Source organism: Dipodomys merriami, unplaced genomic scaffold (assembly GCF_024711535.1).
Source record: "Dipodomys merriami isolate MVZ:Mamm:240054 unplaced genomic scaffold, mDipMer1.0.p SCAF_177, whole genome shotgun sequence".
In the NCBI taxonomy this organism is placed as follows: Eukaryota; Metazoa; Chordata; class Mammalia; order Rodentia; family Heteromyidae; genus Dipodomys; species Dipodomys merriami.
Window position 1 is genome coordinate 1,880,480 of NW_027203126.1, and position 21,725 is coordinate 1,902,204.

The 21,725-nt window shown below is 46.3% G+C and overlaps 1 protein-coding gene across 1 annotated transcript; it reads right to left on the reverse strand.

Moving 5' to 3' along the window:
• Window positions 1–3,136: 3,136 nt before the first annotated feature.
• On the reverse strand, window positions 3,137–21,093 carry LOC138829820 (transmembrane protein 233-like). The gene is made up of 2 exons (XM_070026344.1): window positions 20,827–21,093; window positions 3,137–3,277 (listed from the first exon to the last, which is right to left on the reverse strand). The coding sequence occupies exons 1-2, from the start codon at window positions 21,091–21,093 to the stop codon at window positions 3,137–3,139; spliced, it is 408 nt and encodes a 135-aa protein (XP_069882445.1).
• Window positions 21,094–21,725: the final 632 nt, after the last annotated feature.

Sequence of the window (21,725 nt, forward strand, 5' to 3'; positions counted from 1 at the left end):
CTTCAGGAGCTGTGTGGCACAGAGACAGACAGAATGAGAAAGAGAAGGATGGGGGACCCAGCCCCACAGTGGCTTTTCTTGGATTTTGGAGGTGACTCAAAGGCTGGATGGCTAGTAGGCCTGAACACTTTTAAGTCAAAGCCTGGCTTATTTTGAGAAACATTCTCTATTTTATTCTACACGTGGCCCATAAGAAAACCAGAATAGCACAGATGCACCAAAATGCCCAGAGCACTTCTAAATCTCATTTTCCTTCCCAATGTTTAGCAATAAGGCTAGCACAGCTTGTATGCATTCTCCAGGCATTTCTTTCTGCATTTAAATCCATAAATATAGGCTGGGGTGTGGCTCAGTGGTAGAATGCCTGCCTTGCCAGCACAAGGCTCTGAGTTCAAACCCCAGCATTGCCAAAAAATGTAGAGATAAATATCCATAAATATGCACTTGGAAATTGTACACTTATTCACTCATTCTCTCTCTCTCTCTCTCTCTCTCTCTCTCTCTCTCTCTCTCTCTCTCTCTCTCTCTCTCTCTCTCTCTCTCCTCTCTCTCTCTCTCATACTGGCATTTGAATTCATTGCCTTGTGCTTGTCAGACAGGCTCTCTTCCCACCTGAGCCACACCTGTAGACGGAGACTGTTGGGCTCAGAACACAACTCCTGACTCAACACAGCATCCTATCCAAAGCTATTGGACATTTTGGCTCAGCGATTCCCAGCCTTTATTTTTTAATGACAGGCTTCACAACCTTTCTAAATGGCAATAGTTTGCTTCAAACTGCATTTGGGGATGAAACCCAGAAAAGTCTCACATTCCTGGCTTCTGTCCCATCTCCAAGCTTGCTGTCCTTCCTAGTCAGATTTGCCTGGCCCTCTGCAGAAGTTCTCACTGCCTTCTAGGTTGTTAGGACATAGCCTTGGGCTGGTACATCTCCTGGGCAGTAACCCTACTCCCCTCCTTGGCACTGGCTTGGGCACACCAAACTGGGATGAGTTGTTTGCTGATGTAAATGAAAACTGACCACTCTGCTCACAGTGAGCGTCCATATCCTCTTCCTCTGGGACTTGGGAGGGAGACAACTTAGCAGGGTGGGACGGTGAGGACTCTGCTTGGCACCAGGATGTGAGTCCGTAGAGTGGAAGCTGAAAAGTGCAGATTCCTAGGGCTCACCTCTGATTTTAGTGAGCTGGGATCTTTCGAGGAGGAACTTGGATCCTCTCCTGGTGATACTGATAATAGGAATGATCACAGGCTTGGTCCATGCATCCTCAGGGGTATCAAAGGGACAGCCACTAAACTGTGTGTGTGTGATGTGCTCCTCCACTTATTATTTACACTGGCTTTATGGAATCAGTCTCCACTTCTCAGCCGAGGAAACCAAAATTTGGGTTAAATAATTGGCTAAAGATGAGTAAGTCCTAAAGGATGGAGTATCTGGCCCAGGCAACCTCTTACCAAACTTTAGCATTAACTATACACACTTATGTGCACACACATATACATTTTTTTCCTGGCAACACTGGAGTTGGAACTCAGGGCCTTGTGCTTGCTAGCCACGCCTACATCATGAATTCTTTTAAAGGATGAAGTCAGGTGCGTTGAACATCAATCCCCTGTCTTCCTCTTCATGGAACAGTATCATCAAATATTAATCAGTTTGATGATGCTAATATCACTATCATCCATGCAAGAAACCCTGGGATCCTTTGATGTTTCACTGTCCTTCCCTCCCTTCTTTGAACACAGCTGCCTGTTTTTCCCCTTGGGTCATTTCCTGTCAGGACATAAGCTGCTCCATTCACCTGCTACTGGTTGTTCCTGGGTGTGGCTTGTCCAACAGGAAGTTGGTCTGTGACACCTGCTGCCCTCTTGGTTGCCAAGGCGGGGCTGGCTGATCTGGGAGGATGCAGGATGCCTGCCGCTTCTCTCATCCACCCAGGTAAGCCTCTTTGGTCAACCAAGCCCCAAAAGGGATTCTCTCTCTCAGTTTGGTGAGCACACTGCTTGGGTCAGGGGCATAGGAAATGCTGTGCTGCTCTGGAAGAAAAGCTGAAGAACTACTTAGCATTCTTCTCTTGCCTGATTTACACAGCAAGATGGTGATGGATGTGGGCTTGACATTTCCGGGGCTGGGTTGTCATCATGTCGCCTTGTCCTTTGTCAAAGTGTCATTGATTCTAGCAGACGGAGCTCATCTTAGCTAATTAGAGAGTCAGAAGCAATGTATCCAAGTCCAGAGAGGAATATCAATAGTATCCATCTCTTTATGAAAGATCATGGTGATACCAAAAGCATGTGGTGACTTTTCTGTCCTTAGACTAAGAACTGTTAGGCTACTTTAATGCAAAGTCACGCGGGAAATCATTTTGCAGATACAGGGTAGGACAAAGCACAACTTTAACCATCTTTACTCTCCTGTCTTACCCACCCTCTGGCACTTAGATGGAACTATGTGACCAGTGTTGGTCACTTAATTTCATGCGTAAGTGACATTTGAGACTTCAGCCCATCTGGTATTATCTGATCTTCCATTTTCCAGAATTAGCCTGAAGATACTTCCCATTCTAGATCAGAAGCTGGCAAATTACTACCTGCAGACAGAGATACCCTTTTGTAAATAAAGTTTTATTGGAACACTAGAAACAGACATCTAGGCACAGACATTTATTGCAGACTTACTAATAGAAGTGTCCTCTTAAGTGGCAGCAACATCAGTGCAGTGGATTCCCCACAATTTGGATCAGAAAGAGGGATATATTTATGGATTAGGATATAAGTACACTTTGTCTGCCATGTACCTGATTTAACTTAAGATAACATCCAAGAGACAGGTGAACTCTGGACCAGCATCTCACTGTGAAGCCTCCAAATAGTACTTGAATGTTTTTTTTTTCTATTTGTAGTTTGCTGAGAAAAGCCAATGAGGGTTATTCTGGGCAAAATCATAGTAGTTACAACTCAAGACGTTTGCGCTCACGAGTTGAGCCCACGCCCCTATTCCACCTAGAACAGCTGCAGGCTTGGTAGAGTGTTGGACAGCCTGGGATCCCGTGGAGGGAGAATGTCCACCCGCCCACGTGGCCCACCGCCGTGTGAGGGAGACACGCTGCCCCTTTGGTTTTGGAGTGTTGGCGACTTACTTCCTTGTGAAGTGCACTACGCAGGAGATGGTGATGATGAGGAGGCCGATGATGATGGAAGCCACGGCCACCCACTTGGCGTTCCGCCCCAGCCGCCTGGCTCCTTCGTAATCCCCATCGTTGTAGCTGTTCAGAGACTGGAGGGGACACAAAGAAAGAGCTGGTGACCACAGACGATGCCTAAGGATAGGGGTGAGGAATTTGGCTGTCCCGACAGAATGGCTCCAAGAGGACTCAGGCAACTGCTTACCCCAGTGCCAGGATACTGGGTAAGCGCCATGGGTATTCTTACCTCTGAGAGGCTGTCCCCTAAGTGCTAGGCTGACCCTGCCTTCTGTGTATTTCCTGATTCTTTTTACCTTATCGTTTATCATAGCATATTAAGAAGGGTACAGTGCTTAGTAGTGCAGTCAATAGATGATGCTCAGAACCCATTTGCAGAATGAAAGGATTTGTCTTTTTCTGTAGAACAAGCTGTGCAGGCTTTGCTAGCTATAACCCATGAGTCCAGTTCAGCCCTTACCTTTTTATTTCTGGGGCTTGAACTCAGGGCTAGGTGCTCTCCCTAAGCTTTTGTGCTCAAGGCAAGCGTTCTACCACTTAAGCCACAGCTCTGCTTCCAACATTGTTTTTGGTAGTTAACTGGAGATAAAAGCGTCTCACAGACTTACTTTCCTGCCCAGGCTGGCTTCAAACCATGATCCCCAGATCTCAGCCTCCCGAGTAGCTACAATTACAGGTCTGAGCCACTGGTGTCTGGCTTTACCTGCTTTCGTAAAGTCCCCTTGGAACATAGCCACAGTGGTTAGTTTACTATTGACTATGGCTACTTTCATGCTATAGTGACAGACTGAAGGGAGTCGGGGCAGTGTTTACAGTGTACAGCTTGCCTGGCTCTTGCCCAAGCCCAGGCTGTCATCTGGTGCCCACAGATATGGCTTTCTCAGTTGTCAACATGTGGCGCTGGTGAATAACAGCAGGTACCCCCAGGGCTCCTCTTCCCTCCTCCATCTCCAGCCATCCTGTTTCTCCCTCTCTCTCCCCTCACATTTCTCTATTACTCGACTCAGCAGAGTGTCCTTTCTGATTCTGCATCCAGGCCAAACTCAAGTATTTCCATGTTGCCTTTGTTGCTAGAGCTTTGAGTCATGTCTGGCACATTGCAGGAACTCAGGAGGTATGCGTAGACTGAATGGGTGAATGACCGTGCCTGGTTCCCTATGAAACATGGGTTTGCTGAGGGCTTCTTGTAGCTTCCCAAGCTGGTATAGCAGCATCAAGTGTTCACAGAATTCCTGCTGCTGACGGGCAGACCAGGAGCTGCCAATCTCCCTTATAGTAAGTCCTCTCTGTAATACACCCCTCGCACCCCCTCCCCAAATTGTACTGCTGCCCAGTGTGCAGAGACACTGCGCTAATGATGAGAACTGTGGATTTCATCAGGAGCCTCTGTTCTTGACTCTGATGTCATTTCAGGAATAACTGTCCTCAGACTATTAGGAAGATAGACTTCAAGCCAGAGAAACAGCCAGTCTGTTTCTTCAAGCCAGAGCCGTCTGCTTCTGGAACCCTTTCTGAATTCTTGGAGCTGGGCTGCCTTTGTCGGCAATAGTCTTGAGACTCAGCAGCCAGGGGGATGCGATTTTAGGGGTCTTGTGTACAGATGAGATTCAGGACTTATAACAAGGCGAGATCTAGAATTCTGAGGCCCCGATCTTGGAGTTCTCAACCCTGGAACCCATTAGAACTATCTGGGTAGCTAAAAACATTAAGATATCTCCCCCCCTCCCCAGCCCGCTCCTCCCTGGAGAGATTTTGATTTGGCTGATGTATGGACAAGGCACCTTCTGTGTGTGTGTGTGTGTGTGTGTGTGTGTGTGTTGGCAGTTTTATTGTGGTGATGGATTACATATAAAAACTAATCACTTTCACCATTTGGAGTGTACAGTTCAGTGGCACTAAGAACATTGACATAATCATTGTGTGGCCATCACCACCATCTCTGTCCAGAACATTTGCATGACAATTCCCTGGTATGAAAATGCCTTTCTCGGGGCTGGGAAGGTGGTTCAGTGGTAGAGCGCTTGCCTTGCATGCTCGAGGCCCTGGGTTTGATTCCTCAGCACCACATAAGCAAAAAGAAAAAAGCCGGAAGTGGCACTGTGGCTCAAGTGGTAGAGCGCTAGCCTTGAGCTGAAGAGCTGAGGGACAGCGCCCAGGCCCAGAGTTCAGGCCCCACGACCGGACCCAAAAAAAAAAAAAAATGAAAATGCCTTTCTCTTCTCAGGCACTCGGGCCTCCAGCCTGCCAGCAAGTGCTCTACCATTGAGCTACAGGCTCCAACCTTGACTGCCATTTCTTTTCTTCTCTAATCGGGATGTCACACCACCAAGGGAATTTGGCAGATGGGACAGACTAAAGTGGTAGACATGGGTTTTAGGGAAAAATGCATGTCGTATAAATCTGTTTTTTAAATTTTCCCCCCTGAAGGGCTTAGCATGTAAGCTATCCCATCTGGCATGGGGAGAATTATGCTGGCTTTAGATATTCAAAGTTGTTGTGACCTTATTTATTTTTAAAAAAAATACTCATACAATTTGTGAACATGAAAAGCCTTTTTTAGTGCTGTAGAGACATATAGAGTAAATAGGAAAGCTCTTTCCTTAATCTTATTACCCAGTTTTAGCACTTCAGTGCATTTGCTTCTACACGCTTTCCTCTATGAATCCCAAGCAAAGACACCTTCCCTGGTAATGACCAAGCACACACATCGTGGTTAGGAGAAAGAAACCATTTGCACCTGAGATACATCAAGAATAATGGAGTCAGCCCGTCTAATCCTTATCCCTTATGCATTAAAACCTACGTACTTCCTACAAATCCTCACAAAGGCAGCGCCATCCCTGCTTGGGCGATGCTGATGTTTCATGGTAGGCTGCTTCCTTTGGGATGCGATAAACTCTTGAGAAAGATCCTGCTTTGTGTCTTAGCCATAAGCAGACCAATGTAAAACTTGGTAACCCTCACAAATTTGCATTTTCTTTTCTTTAAATACTCACGTTGTGCTTTTCATTTAGCTAGCTGGCCCCTTTGAAGTTACCTTACAAGTAAAACTTTTCCTTTCCTTTTCTAAACATTTTGATCTCTGTTATCATGTGGATCTGGAATGTTCCCCAGAGGCCCATGTTTTAAATGTCTGGTCCACATCCCTTGGCATTATTAGATCGTGCTGGAACCTTTGAGAGGTGGTGTCTTAATGGGCACAAAGATGGGGAAACAGAGAGGGTGGCAGACACGGAGGATACGTTTGAGGCCAGTCCAGGCGAAGATTAGTGACCAATAAAATAAAAGGCTGGGCACTGTGGTGTGAGCCACATGGGCTACATAAACAGGAAGTTCGTGGTCCGCACTGGGCATGAAAGTGGAACTCTGTTTGAAAAACAGTGAAATTGGAAAGGGCTAGTGGAGGGGGGGCGTGCAGGGTCCAGTGACAGCTGCCTGTCTAGTTAGCACAAGGCCTTTAGTTCAAACCCAAGTACTGCTAAAACAAACAGAGGTGGGTCCTAGCGTGAGGAAGTCAGGCCGCCAGAGGTGTGTCTGCGCAGGGGACCCTGCTCTTGGCCTCACTTTTACTCACGCGCCCCTGCCCCCCACTTCTGCAAGTGGAGCGTCAGCACTCCCACATGGCATGCTGTGGTGCGCTGCCTCGCCACACACTCAGACCACCATGGCTGGAACCCTCCGCCAGCGCGAGCTGGAACAAGCCTCTCTTCTTTTTAAGTCGACGGTCTTCGCTGAGAAACCTTGACCATCATGGACACACAGAAGTACCCGGTTATGTATCTAGACTACAACTGGATTCATATGTTCTCCATTACCACCAAGACATCCCTCCTCCAAAGTTCCTTCTGAGTCACCCTTCTTCCACATCACTGTCCTTTAACTGAAATGATGGCCCTTGGATCTGGCCTGGAGTTTCTTTCTGACCTCATAGCTTCATAAAACACTCGTATTCCAAGACACCCAACAGCTAGTTGGATGTTAAAGAGAAGGGCCTTTCCTTTCTTCTCAGTTCCTGTTTTCCTCTGCGATGGAAACGAACCTTTACCAGAATATACAGCAAATGAGTTCCCATCGCACATTTGTTGTGAGGTACCCAGGATTCACCTGCAACGCCTTTTCCCTTTGCTGTAACCCTGGGCTCCTGTTGGCAACATGGATCTGTTAGCACAAACCCTCTAAGAGCGTCAGGTCTTCAGCCAGTAAAGGTCACATTCCAACAGGAAAGTGGGCCAGTGCCCTCTCCTATAGAAATCTCATGACGCCATGGCCCCTGCATCCCTTTCAGCTTATTTATACAACCTTCCCTGGATGGACACATGATACTCAATACCCACAGGAGGAAAGTTGTTCAGCAGCCAGGTGTGAAGCTGCAGTTTTCTGACCTGAGCCCCAAGAAGGCTGCAGCAGGAAGCAGTGGCTCATTTCCTGCTGGTGGGTCCAGCAAGCTCCTGGAACCCACAGCCCAAAGAGAGAGACACCACAGTAATCCTGTATGTTCTGATAACTGGATCTGAATGCCCAGAGGGTGGATCCAACATCATTGCCATTCGTGACACGTTACACCGAATGGCAAAGATACACGACTGTCCTGAGCCAGGAAAATGTGGAAAGTACTCTGCCTCTGCTCTTTAGCACAGAGCTCTTGCTACATTCCCACATGATACCCTGGGGGTGGGGTGGGGGGAAGTGTGACCAGAGATTGCTGTTAGTGTGGGGCAGAGGGGGACTCCCCGGAGCTCTGCAGTGTGTACACCCCAGCGCTGGGAGCTTCTAACCCTGGATATGCCTTTGAATCACTTGGGGGCAGGGTTTTAAAATCTTCCTATGCCCAAGGCTCATACCAGAACAAGTTAATCAGGGTCTTTGTGGGTAGGATCCAGTTCTGGTTTGCAAGTTTCTCAGGTGAGTTTGAGGAGTGGCTGGGTTTAGAACTGCTGTCTTAGATGGCCAAGCATTTGTTCATTCATTCACTTGTTCTTTCATTCACACCTTCATTCATCCAGACACCCATTCATTAATTTGTACACATTCATCGATCCACTCGTCCATTTACTCCCTTGTTCATAATTAATTAACTCAGTCATTATTTACTGTCATCTATGTGCCAGACGCTGCTCGCTGCCCTCATGGAGCTCAAATTCTGTTAAAGACTGAAAATAAAGAAGTAAACATGCACATAAAAAGATGATTTCAGAATATTATTAAGACAAGGAAAATAGAAGAAAGACCTCAGAAGGAGCGAGGCCTGAACAGGGCTAGAAAAGAGGAGAGAATAGCAGTTATACCCACATGTGAGAGAGAGAGAAAGGGAGAAGGGAGGTAGAGATGCAGAGGCAGATAGACAGACGGACAGACATGAGGCTGGAGAGAAAGGAGCCAGGAGCTATATTACAGTAGTAATCGTACTAATGGAATAGTGTTTATCAAGTATGTATTCTGTGGCGGGCACTGGAATAGCTGCTTTGTAGAACTATCAGCAACTTTGTCCCCCAGGTTACAATCAGCGAACTCTCTTTTTCTCTGAGAGACTCCAAGTCCCTCTGAGACTTAGCCAGAAGCAAATGTTAACCACTTTCAAAGGCAACTTGCTGTGGTGTTACAAATATAAGCATACGCCCTTACAAAAGCAATGCTTGAATGGGTCTAAAGGAACCTCAGAACTAGGTTTCATGTACTATTTGATAGCCCAGCACTAGATAGCTGGCATGATTCTAACTCAGTAACATTTTGGCCATTGACAAAAATAAAAAACCAAAAAGACCCAACAACAACCAGGAAATGTATCCCTGAGGATTGGAACAAATGTCACTGCAGAAAGTTCATTCATTCCTTTGGGCAGGATTCCTGCACTCACTCTCACACAAAATGGGCCTCCAGATGTCAAATACTCCTGATGGGAGATGTTACTAGTGAGTTTTTATTTCCACCTCCTGGTCATTCTGGGTTAAATGAGTTAGAGCAGCGGCTGGTGAACTCAGCAAGAAAAATTAGTGCTTACTTGACTTTACTACATAGCTGTTTTTTGGGGACCAAAGCAAAATAGCTATTAAATATACTTCTTGTCTTCTAAACCCTGCTTGCTCCGTTGTTCCCCAATGACGTTCCCCAGTGTAAAGAACAAAAGAGTTCAATTTAAAAAGTTAAGAGTTCTGTCATTAAATTCTCTTCTTTGGTACAGACAACAGGCATCTTTTTTGTGACATGGGACAGATGACAGAGTGAAGGCTGAGCAGGCAATGGCACCTTAGTGTGAAGTAGCTTTTCTGGAACATTCTTGATATCTGATAATGCCCTGTGGGAACTGAGTTATAGGCCACTTGGGTAGGGGGATGGGCAGGGGAACCATCCCCCCCCCCCAAGTGACCCCTCATTGCTTCTGAGAGACATTCTTTTTGGTTTATTTGCCAGTGCTGTGGATTGAACTCAGGGTCTTGTGTTTGCCAGGCAGGTATTCACCTGCTTGAACCAGGCCCTTAGCTCTTTTGGCTTTGGTATTATCATGATTTTTTTTTTCAGATAGGATTCAAGTCTCTCTTGATTTCTCCTTCCTCTCTCACACCCCTAAGTTGTGACCCACTATATGCTGAATAGATTCCTCCCAGACTCTCTTTTCTTCTTTGCCCTGATTTGTGTAGTGCATCCTTGGAGGAGACAGAAGGAAGTGCTGATACCTGGCAAAGCGTGGGTCATCCTTGAAAGCGTCATGCGAGACATGAAAGGTTCTGTAGTGTTTGGCTCTATTGACATGGAATATCGAAAGTAGTAAAATCTGTAAAACCACAGAGCAAACTGGCTGCTAGTGGGGAGAGGGTTGGGTGAGGGGTGCAGAGTGACTGCTGGCAGGCATGAGATTTCTTGCTCCCCCTCCTTTGGTGTTCTGGGGATTGAAACTAGGGCTTCAAACTTGCTAGGCAAGCTCGCTACCACTTAAACTGTGACGCTTTTCAGATGGGGCCTCTCGCTTTTCCCCAGGCGAGCCTTGGACCTTGATACCTGTATCTCTGCTTTCTGAGTGGTGTGTGTCACCACACTTAGCTCTTACAATGTAAAAATCTCTTTTTGGAATGATACAAATTTACCAGAATTGAGTAGTGGTGACGGCTGTACACCCTTCTGAGTATAATTTTAAACAAAACCCCAGAAACAAACCACATTGAGGGGTACATTGTTATAATTTGTTTGTTGAGATGGAGCTTTTGCTCCTCGAGGGCCCCAGGGGACAAATAGTAGCTCCCAGAGAAATCTGTGTGCCTGGCAAGACGGAGTGACAAGAGGTAGATACACCCTGGGGAGGTCTGATGGTCACCCCATATTCACCGGAAGGAGCACTCAGCCATGCAGATTAAGCTTTGTGAGAGCACCCGAGAAACACATCCCTTTGAAGTATAGCTGGACGTTTGTCAGGGAACTAAATTTACAATGAAAGATGAGAACTAGCCAGACCTGGGTGATTGTTGATTAAGCCCTGGTTAAACCAGTAGATCATGAATGCCTAGAGAAGCTGGGACCCAGGCCAAAAAAGAACCCCCGTTCTGCAAAGATTCAGCTAACTTAAGACATTGTTCCAGGGTGGGAGAAAGAGAAAATTGTAAATTGGCACTAGATGTGGGAGCAGGTTGGTTTGAGACCAGAGCAGGAAGGTCTGTGCCTCACTGAGTGACAGAAGGCCTAGCTCTTGATTGTGTGGCCTTGCTCTACCCTGTGCTTCCTGACTCATTTTAAGCAGATCACCTGGCATAACATACATGCTGGAAAGCTTCTTGCTGCACCAGGGCCTTTGCACTTACTGGCTTTGCCCAGACCTTCCTATGACTGGTTTCTCCTCCTTGGCCTTTACCCACCACCCTTTCTTTTTTTCTTTTTCTTTCTTTCTTTTTCTTGAACTCTGGGCCTGGGCGCTGTCCCTCAGCTCTTCAGCTCAAGGCAAGTATTCCATCACTTGAGCCACAAGGCCACTTCCCGTTTCCTGTGGTTTATTGGAGATAAGAGTCTCACGGACTTGTCCTGCCTGGGCTGGCTTTGAACTGCAATCCTCAGATCTCAGCCTCCTGAGTAACTAGGATTACAGGCATGAGCCACAGGTGCCCAGCTCCCACCACCCTTTCGAACATCACATTTCTTTTGCTCTGTTCCTCATCTCTCCTGGTCCTTTCCTCTCATACCTCCTGCTTATTCTCTTCTCACTGTTTACCACTTTCTCAAAAGGATCTTGTTTACTTGCTAACTTATGCATGGTCTACAGGCCCTTTGGAATATTTCTAGCCATTACTTCTTCCATGCATATTCAAGTAATGAGTATCTATATACAGGTATGTGGAGACTTTTGATTGATAAGCAAGTAGAAATTCACAGAGTCTATGATTCGGCTTTGTGTCCTATTTTCCCATTGATCCTTTATAATGAGCATTTCCTGATATCATGAAGTCCTCCAAAAGCATGGTTCTGAGAGTGGTATAACATTCTGTGTTGTACACAGATGTGTTATAGTTTACTTAGTCTATCTTCTAAATTGGAATCAATATTTATGGCTGTCTCCATTTTTTTTCATGTTTTTAACGACAACAACAAATGTTAATTAAGCTGTTGCTCAGTGCTGAGCGCCATGCTGTCATGTTCACTCACTTTGCTTTAGAAATTACTTCAGAACTAATGCCGGAGCGAACATCTATTCTGTGATATTATGCCCGTCCATTTAGAACTGATATTTTTCTATTTTAATCTCTTGGCGAAACCTTCTTTGTATTGATCTTACATGTCCTAAATATGTCACTGGCATTTAAAATTCTTCTATTGGCTATTGTGAATATGCCAATATTCTGATCTGTTGAGTTGCAGTACTGAAATCCTAATTTTTAGAAAGTGTCTCCTTTTACCTACTCCATTTCTTCTGTCTTTCCCAAGATGTCCTCATTTGCTTTATTCCTTTACTTCAGAGAGAAGTGAGATTTATTCTTTTCATCTGTCTGTCTGTCTGTCTGACTATCTTCTCATTTGTCTCTCTCCCTCTGTCTTTCTCCTTCTTCCTTCCTCACAAGCCTGTAGAACAATGTCAGTGCCTGAACATAGTCAGAGGTCCTTTTGTGTAGGTGCAATTTCTTTATATAGCTCAGTTGTGTTTTAGATTCTAGACTCCTGGAGAGCAAGCTCCTATCAAAATAGCTGCTGTATGTCAGCACTTGGTGCTTTTTTTTTCCTTTTTTCTTTTTTTAGCAACAAAATGCCTAAACTTTCAGATGACTTGGAGATTTCTTGTTTAGATTCTGCTTGTTCCTACGTTTTTGTGCCTAAAAGGTACTGCTGGGCATTTGGACAGCGGCTTCCGGGTGGCAGAGTGCATTCCCTTTCCATTGCTATTAACTCATTTGTGCTCATCCATTGCTGTTGGTTGTTTTCTTATTTTGGGTTCACTTGACTACTCTTTCATCATTATTATTATCATTACTATTATTAATGAAGTTGTACAAAGTGGTTACTATTCCATAATTCAGGTGATGTGTACAGTGCTTCTTAGTCAATGTCACTCTTTCCTTTATTCTCCCCCATTTTTCCCTCTCCCATCCTTACTCTCAAGTTAACATAGTTCACTTCTTTACATAGTGTACATTGAATATAATGACTGTATTTGCTCACCCTTTCCTCCTCCATTCCTGTGTGGCCCTCCACACCCCTAAAACAGATTTCCACTTCCCAGTATTCATTTTGTTCAGAGGAGTTCTGACTTTGGACTCTCTCCTAAGTATACCCTCCTTTCAATTGTTTGTAAATGCATCGAGCTCTGTGTATATTATCATGCATAGTTGTATTTTAGATAACTAGCTTCCCCATATGAGAGAGAACATGTACCATTGTCTCTCTGACCCTGGCTTACTTCACTCAAGCTGATTTTCTCTAGCTCTGTCCCTTTCATGCAAATGACATAATATTATTCTTTCTAATGGATGAGTAAAATTCCATTGTGTATATGTACCACATTTTTTTGATCTGTTCATCTATTGGAGGGCATCTGGGCAGTTTCCATAACTTGGCTATGGTGCAGCAATGAACATGGGTGTGCAAGTGTCTTTAGTGTCCTGAATTGTAGTGCTCCATTTTGGTTGTTTTCTTTCCATAAATATAATCAAGGACAAATGAGAGCTGTCCTTTTGCCTGTATCATTAAAGCTGAGAGCTTGGAGGAATTCTGCCAGGTTTGATTGAGGACATTACATGATCCTCCTACAGAGATGGGCAAATATATTAAAAGAAAAAAACTTTAAGTGTATGTGTACATATGAGGAGCCTCGGAGCTGTGTGTTTGTCATAGGCTGTCTGAGTGTAGACTGTAAGCTACATGGAGGAAGGACTGTCATGTTTGATTTCTCCACTACTTTCATCTTTCCTAGTCTCCATCTTTTCCTGGGTACATACAGACAGTAGCTTTCTTGTGTGCCTCACAAAGACTTTATGAGGAATAAGTAAGAATTGTGCCCATGTGGAAGTGTTCTAACAACACATGTAATGAGTTATAATAACAGTAACTGTTCTAACAGCCATACTACATCACTCTAAGAAATACACAGAATAAGGAAACACATTAAAAGGAGTTAAATGTATGAAGTCTCTCCTGCAGTTTGATGAATAGGAGATCTGTAAAGGACACAAAGAGAAGTTCCTGAATTTTGCTATTTTATCTTATATTGAATAAGATTTTCAGGAGATTATAAAGTTTGGAAGCATTTTTTTTGTCATTTATGGGGCTTGAACTCAGGGCCTGGGTTCTGTCCTTAAGCTCTTTTTGCTCAAGACTAGTGCTCATCCATCTTGAGCCACAGCTCCATTTCTGGTTTTTGAGTGGTTATTTGGAGGTAAGAATCTCACAGGGATGTTTCTGCCCAGGCTGACTTTGAACTACACTCCTCAGATATCAGCCTGAGTAGCTAGGATTACAGGTGTGAACCATCAGTGCCCAGCTTGGTAATTGCTTTTTTCTTTTCTTTTCCTTTTGTCATTTATCTGAGCAGCATTTAATGATTTTAGGAGAAAGGCTTTATGTGTTCATTTCTTTCCTCTCTCCTCTCTTCTCCTCCCTTCCCCTTTCCTCTCTTCTCCTCTCTTCTCTCCTCTCCTTTCCTTTCCTCCTCTTTTCCATTATAGAAACTTTGAAGGAATATGTAAATGGATGGGGTAACATAATGGATTCCCATGTTCCTATAACCCAGCTTCATGAAACATCCATTAGTGGCCAATCTTGTTAATTTATTCAAAACCACCCACCCTATGTTATGACAGATCCAGCCACTGTAGCATTCTATCAGCAAATCCACATGTGATTGTCAGTTATGTTCTTTGATACAAACACCTAGACGAACATCTCAAAGTAGAGTTGAGATGTTCCTCTAGTGGCATAGGACTGAAAGGACTCCCACCACTCCTTCTGTGGCTCCCATGTTACCCAATGCCTGTTCTCCCTGGGGGTGGGGGGAAAGGGGAGCTCTTGGATCTTGGGTACTTAGAAGAGAGTTTTGAAATGAGGCCACCCTTCACTCAAAGCCTTTATCATCTGAATGTTCTTTAGCGCTTCAAGCGCAGAAATTAATAAGTCAGTCACATGGATTATGATTCATACTTTCACTACCAGAACCAGGGACAGTTGAGAGAAGTTCCGTGGAGAGACCAGGCAAATAATTCTCAGCACTCAGACTCCCAGGTTATCTAGACAGCGTGGAGCTCTGAGCCAGCTGTCTGGGCCAAGACCTGTTCCTTCTATGTTTTGCTCTCACTACCAAAGATAGGGAGAGTCTCTCCTCTAAACCTAGCTGTGGGCTGCCTGAAATCTGGCTTTGAGGGAAGGTCAGTCCCTGAGGGAGCGCGGGTCTGATGGAAAGACACCTAGATTGGTTTGTCTTGCATCCTGTGGGCATTTACTTTCTATGTGACCTAAGCTATATCTTCCAGAGCAGGTGTGGTCGGGCTCAGAGCCAGTCTGTGACTTGCCAGGCCAGCCCTGGCCCAGAGAATGGAGTATGACACAGTGTCTTTGGGCCAGCCACCCAGTGTCAGTCAAATCTTCCATGGGTCTGTGGGCGTGATTGCCTTGTTCTGAGGCGTGTTTCTCTAGGCCTCTTTTCTATATTGGATAAATGTTCTGGAGCCCATGTCTTCCTCTGTCTCGGCTCACTACCTTGGTTCACTCCTATAACTGCCTGAGAAATGATAGGTGGGAGACAATTCTTTGAGATCTTGAATGTCTAAATATGTCTTTGTTTTTTGCTGTCTCTTTGATGATTATGTGGATGGGTCAAAGTTGGAAATGATGTCCCTTTAGGATTCCAAGGTGGTTTTCTTCCCACTGTTGTTCAGTTTCCCGCATTACTGGTAAGAATTCTGAAATCCTGAACCTTTATGTGGTGTATTTCTTTTCTTGGGAGGTTTATAGGATTAGGAGAAATCTTATCCCTGAATATATGAAAGTCTCCATGGTATGTCTTAGTGTCCATCTTGTGTCTTCCATTTTATTGGGTATTAGTTATTTGATAATTTCTACATTTTTTTCTTCTTTTCCTTTGTTTCTGAAACTATCCTGAAATGTTACATTTCTGGGGATTAGTCTCAAATTTTAATTTATTTTCTTGACTATATCTGCTGGGGAGCCCATTTCCTTTCTCTGTTTTTCATTGTGGTAATATATAATTTATCACTTAAGCAAGTTATTTTTTTTGTTTTCATGTTTTTAGCAAGGATTTTAGTATTATAGGTTAGAGTAGAGAGAAAGGGAGAAGAGATAGAAATATTTTCCATTTTCTACACAGAAAACTGGAGCAAAAGACTTCTCATTTAAACAGTTTCTAAGCGTTTAATTCAGTGGCATTAAGTACATTCACGGTACTGTATGATCATTATCACCATCCACTCCAGAGCTATACAGAATTGAAATTTACTCATTAAACAATTCTTCATTAAACAATCCCCCATGCCTCCACTCCCCAGTCCCTGGTGATGACTGTCTTGCTTTCTGTCTGTGAATTGGACTACTCATACAAGTGGAACCATATAATATCTGCTATTTTATGACTGACTTCTTTGGCTTATGAATAATGTATTTAAGATACATCCAGTTTGTAGCTTGTGTTGGAATTTCTTTCCTTTTATTGGCTGAATAATATTTCATTGTCTGTATATGTCACAATTTTAGAAATTCATCATCCAAGTGATGGATACTTAGATTGTTTCCATATTTTCAAGTTTTGCATGACTTTGTGAAGTTCTCTCAAGTTAAACTTAAACTCTATTTTTAAAAAATCTATTGTGTAGTTTTTTATTTCCTGAGCACTCTGTTTTACCTCTCTGATTGTCCCATCTTGTGGATATGGCTAGTTTCCTGTCTCTCTGAACATGCCCATCATCTCTGCTTAAACTCTCTTCAATATCTAGAATTAACTTGTTTTCTTTTTACACTTCAGTTTAGAACTTTTCAAAGGTTTGATCATCGCTGGTTGCTGCTTCATATCAGATGTGGGATGCTGCAAAGCGTTGCGCATGAGGATGGAGCTTGTCACTGCTGGCAAGGCCGTAGGACAATTGGATGTGTATTTCTTTAGTTCTCTGGAGGACTCTTTTGAACTGGTCACCAGCCAGAGAGAAATTCCCCAATCTCCTGTTTGAATTCTAGAGAAATGGATCCAATCAGCTTCCTGCTCAGCACATGTTGACTTTCCATGGATCCCATTTCCAGCATTGCAACTCCAGTCTGTCAGTGCCGGCTGGGGTCATTCTACGTAACCTCACTGGAGAGCAAGTCTGTCTCTGTCCAGTTAGGGAGGAGATCATTAGCTGGCTTCTAAAGGATGAGATGACCTCTGAAAGCCAGCCTGTGCTCTGCTTTGCAGGTGCAATATGGGTCAGTAATCGCCCAGTGTGGGAGATATGTAGCCCTCTGGGTGAACATGGGTCGAATTCTGGACTCACTGATGTGCGTACGCTGGAACTTATCTGTGGGGCGCTGCACTATTGGCCTGGGATGCCTTGCTCTTCATGAGGTAGCAGGAAGGACACAGATTTCCTCTGCATGAGCAATGCTTCTCATGTGTGTTTTTCCAAGTAGTTTTATACTGTGGCATCGATTTCAACTTTGTAAGTTTATAGAAGGAGCTTTGGGCTTCTGCTGCCTCTTTTCTTTTGTTGCCATTCTGGGAAGTATTTTCAGCCTTGTCCATATTTTCAACACATCCATGTTTCCCTCAGTTTTCATTATCTTATAGTATTTTTTTTTTTTTGGTCCGGTCATGGGGCCTGAACTCTGGGCCTGGGCGCTGTCCCTCAGCTCTTCAGCTCAAGGCTAGCGCTCTACCACTTGAGCCACAGCACCACTTCTGGCTTTTTTCTTTTTGCTTATGTGGTACTGAGGAATCGAACCCAGGGCCTCATGCATGCAAGGCAAGCACTGTACCACTGAGCCACCTTCCCAGCCCCTATCTTATAGTATTTTTAAACTGGTATTTTCAGTTCTTCATTGGGAGAAATCTTTAGCCCTACAGGATGTTAGTATGTTGGCTCTTTGGACCAAATGCCACGACTGGCTCAGATCATTGAGGCTACCACTGGCTCCTCAGACATTCCAAACTTTTCCATAGGGAATAGTGCTACCCCCATTCAAGACCCCCCCCCCAATCATCATTGCTGTACCTGAACTTGCCCTGAAATTTGCAATTAGCCAAGACAGAACATCACAGACACTTTAGCAAAAGAGCATACCTAGGGATTGGACAGGTGCTGGTCTGTTTTGAATACAGAGTGAACCCTCCCCACTCAAATTGAAGTTGAATATCACTGAGACGTTAAGAGGTAGGACTGGAGCTGGGGGAGGGTCTTTAAGAGGTGATCAGTGCTCTGCCCTCATGAATAGATAAGTCCATTTATGCACTGATGAGTTATTCTGAGAGTAGCTCTATTATAAAGCTAGTTTGTTTCTCTCTCTGTCTCTCTCTCTCTCTGTCTCTCTCTCTGTCTCTTTCTCTCTCTCTGTCTCTCTCTCTGTCTGTCTCTCTCTCTCTCTCTGTCTCTCTCTTTCTCTCTCTCTTCTCCCCCGCCCTGCCCTGCCTGCCCAGGGTCTTATTGTATAGTCTAGCTAGCCTTAACCTCAAGATCTTCCTGTTTCAGCCTCCCAAGTGCTGGTATTACAGGTGTGTGTCACCATGCCCAGCAGTGGCTAGGTTTCTGGCATGCTTCCCATTTCTGGGTATGTAATGCTTTGTTTTATCAGGACTTCACCAGCAAGTTCATCACTAGGTGTGACCCCTTGACTTTGGACCAAATAAGACCTCCTTCTTTTTAATATTAATGTTTTCAGATCTGCTATTAGACTACTAGCAACAGAAAATGGAGAAGACAGCCTTCCCCCAGCACTGCTTCACTGAGGAGAGTGAAGCTTAGAGTGTAGTTTCCAGCTGTCTACTGTTCTGCTTGTTTTCATGCATGACAGATGGTGTCTTCTGGTTCTGAATCTACCCCTGTATCTGACAGGTATTGCACCTGCCTAGCACAGGGCATCTTGTACTGCATCTTGTAACTGTTTTGCTAATGCTCACAAACAGGGTGCTGTGTCATACTCTGGAGGCCGAGGCAAGTTGGTTGTGAATTTGAGGCCAATCTGGGTGACATAGTGAGTTCAAGGCCAAAGTAACATAGTAAGACCTTATCTCAACAAAACAAAACCAAAACAATACTCCCATTTCCACTTTACAGATGAAGACACAAAAGCTCTGGGAAAAAAAAGGGTCTGAAACTTTCCAGAGTCAATTTTCTATTTCCGTTTTGAGTCTCTTTCTGTGAAACTATTGAACAAAGACTTGGTGATGAAGGAATTAGAAAAAGAGGTTTCTATGAGAAAAGTGTACCAACCTCATCCCAGAGTGCATGGGGTGGCAATATTAATGTCCAACTTGCCCCTACCACATGGAGGTTAAAGCTTCATGAATGAGCCAGGACAGAGAGTGAGCACCAGTGCCAGCCAGAGCTTCTTGGCTGCCACAAGTCTCCTAGCCTCTGCAGAAAACCCAAGGCCAGATACTGAGGGAGGAAGGAAGGGAGGAAGTTGGCCAGTTGGTCCTAAGGAACCTGATTCAGTGGCTTCTGCTTTCCACTACTCCAGCACCCAGGAGGGGAAATAACAGGAGCCACTCATGACTGAGCGCCATTAACACCATTCTGTCCTTCCTGCATGCATGCATGTCACAGTATCTAGTAAGTCCTACCACATGCCACATTCTCTTCTGGGCACTGCACAAACATCCACAAACAGAACCGCCAAATCCCCTGTCCTCATTTGGCTTACATTCTAACAGGGGTCAGAGATCTCGAACACACTAAATAAAGAGGCATGTGGCAAGGAGAGAATTGTTTGGGAACAAAAGCAAGAGGGAAGGAGGAGAGAGCTTGCAGGGGGCTTTGATTTTGAATAGTGATCAGTTCTCATGTAGTGATATTTAAAGGAAGACATGATGATGATGGTGGTGATGGTGATGGTGATGGCGATAATGATGATGCCTTGCTGGGTTCTGTTCTAAGCGCTTTACAAATATTTCCTGCTCACCACAGCCTGAACTTCAGCTGCTGTGCATTTGAACGTTAGTTCACACAGCCAGGCTGGTGAAAGCGGGGAGGGGAGGACAATTTGCAGGTGCAAAAATGAATCTCCATAGGTACCCAGGAGACAAATTGGGTTCTACTCCTGGACGCGTGTTAGGTGGCCGCCACCTTGACCACCATCACCAAGCAGGATTCCTGCTGTCTCTGGTGGGAAGTTCTGACTTCTTCCTGTAGGCAAGGTAGATCTTGGTGGGGGCGGGGGTGGCGCAGCTGCCAGGGTTGTCGGGGACAGAGCCAGTCCGAAGCTCACCCCAGCGACCCACCAGCCACCCCGACCAGCTGTTCCACTCAGTAAGGCCAGGACCTCCTTCCTACTGGGGCTGCGCGCAGCTCGGAGGCCCGCACTGGGACGTCCCTGGGACGCAGTCACCAGAGCGCCCTGGACGGCCTGGGCACAGGACAGACAGGCAAAGGGGTGCCTAGGAACGGGCCAGGCTTTCCAGGCTGTACACGGGGTGGGGGTAAAGGTGGGGGGTAGCCACCGGGAGAAAGGAAAAGGCCAGAGAGCCCAAGAAAGTCCTGGGGAGGAGCGACGCAGCCTCAGGTGCGCACGGAGGCGAGGGAAGGAAAGGAAAGCGCCCGGGAGGGAGCGTGCTGCGTTTCGGCCTGAGGGGGCGCCGGGAGTCTCCCGGGGACCCTCCCAAGAATGCCCTGGCAGTGGGGCAGAGTGCCCGGCGGCGGCGAGGGGCACCAGGGGGACGGGGAGAGCCCGCGCGGCGCTCCGAGAGCGGGGCGCACCGCTGCCTGCCAGGGCGCGCGCGCCGGGACAGGGGAGGCCCAAGGCCGCACTTTGGAAGTTGAGTTTACGGTGGCGGATTATTGAAATGAAGGGAAAGTTAGCGGCCGGGAGGCTTGGCCAGCGCCCTGAGCCCCGCTAGGAGCGCCCGCGCCCGCGGAGGTGCTGCTAGCTAGCGGGAGAGCCCTCAGAGCCCCAGAAAGCCAGGACGCGGCGCGGGGCCCAGGAAAGGGAGCTCAGGCTCCAGGGTCGCCAGCCCACTTACCATGATGGAGAAGACCAGGGCCACGATGTTGATGGGGTACGCGGGGCAAAAGCACGAGATGATGGTGAGCCACAGGTAGTTCTTGGGCATGGGCGGGTCCTCCTCGGTCTTGTCATCCTCCGTGTTGGCCTCGGGACTGCTGCCGCCCAGAGCCCCCTTGACGAGGCCCGAGCCGGGGGCGTACTGGGACATGGGCGCAGTCGGGGAGGCGGGGAGGGAAGCCGATCGCGCTGTCCGAGCCTTCCCGGCCTCCGGCTGTCGGTCCATGGCGACCAACGCTCTGAAAAGCTAGCCGCTCCGGGCTCAGGGGAGATGTGACCTCACCCCGTCCTGCGTCCTCCACCCGCAGCACCGGCCAGGCTCAGGGACCCCAGCCAAGAGCCTCCCCACTGGGAAGGAGGGGGAGGGAGGGAAGAGAGGGAAGGGAGGAGAGAGAGAGAGAGAAAGCCAGAGGAAGGGAGGAAAAGAGAGAGCAGACACTGCCGTCTGGGTGGCCCAGCCAGAGACTACGGGACAGGGACAGGCGCCCAGCTGCCCAGAGCGCAGCCTGCGGGAAGAGGTTCAGGAGTGGGGATGTGAAGCGCTTTCATTGCCAGAGCGGCCAGCCTGCAGGCTGAAGAGGGTCAGCTCCGTCACAAGAAGCCACAAAAAACCCACAGAACTGAAATATATTCAAGGGGAAAGAATCCACTGTCCAGCTAGCCATGGACTTCCTGTTCTTCCCACGGTCCGCGGGAGGCAGCACGCAGCTTTGCCCTGCAGCCTTCTACTTCCCCTCAACGTGGGAACAAGAGCAATCTGCTCCTCTCAGCTTTTCTACCTTACAGGACCTCAGAGAGACACGCAGGCGGAGCCCTGGCGCTGACCACTGCGGGGGTATCACTGGGATAAGCGAGAGC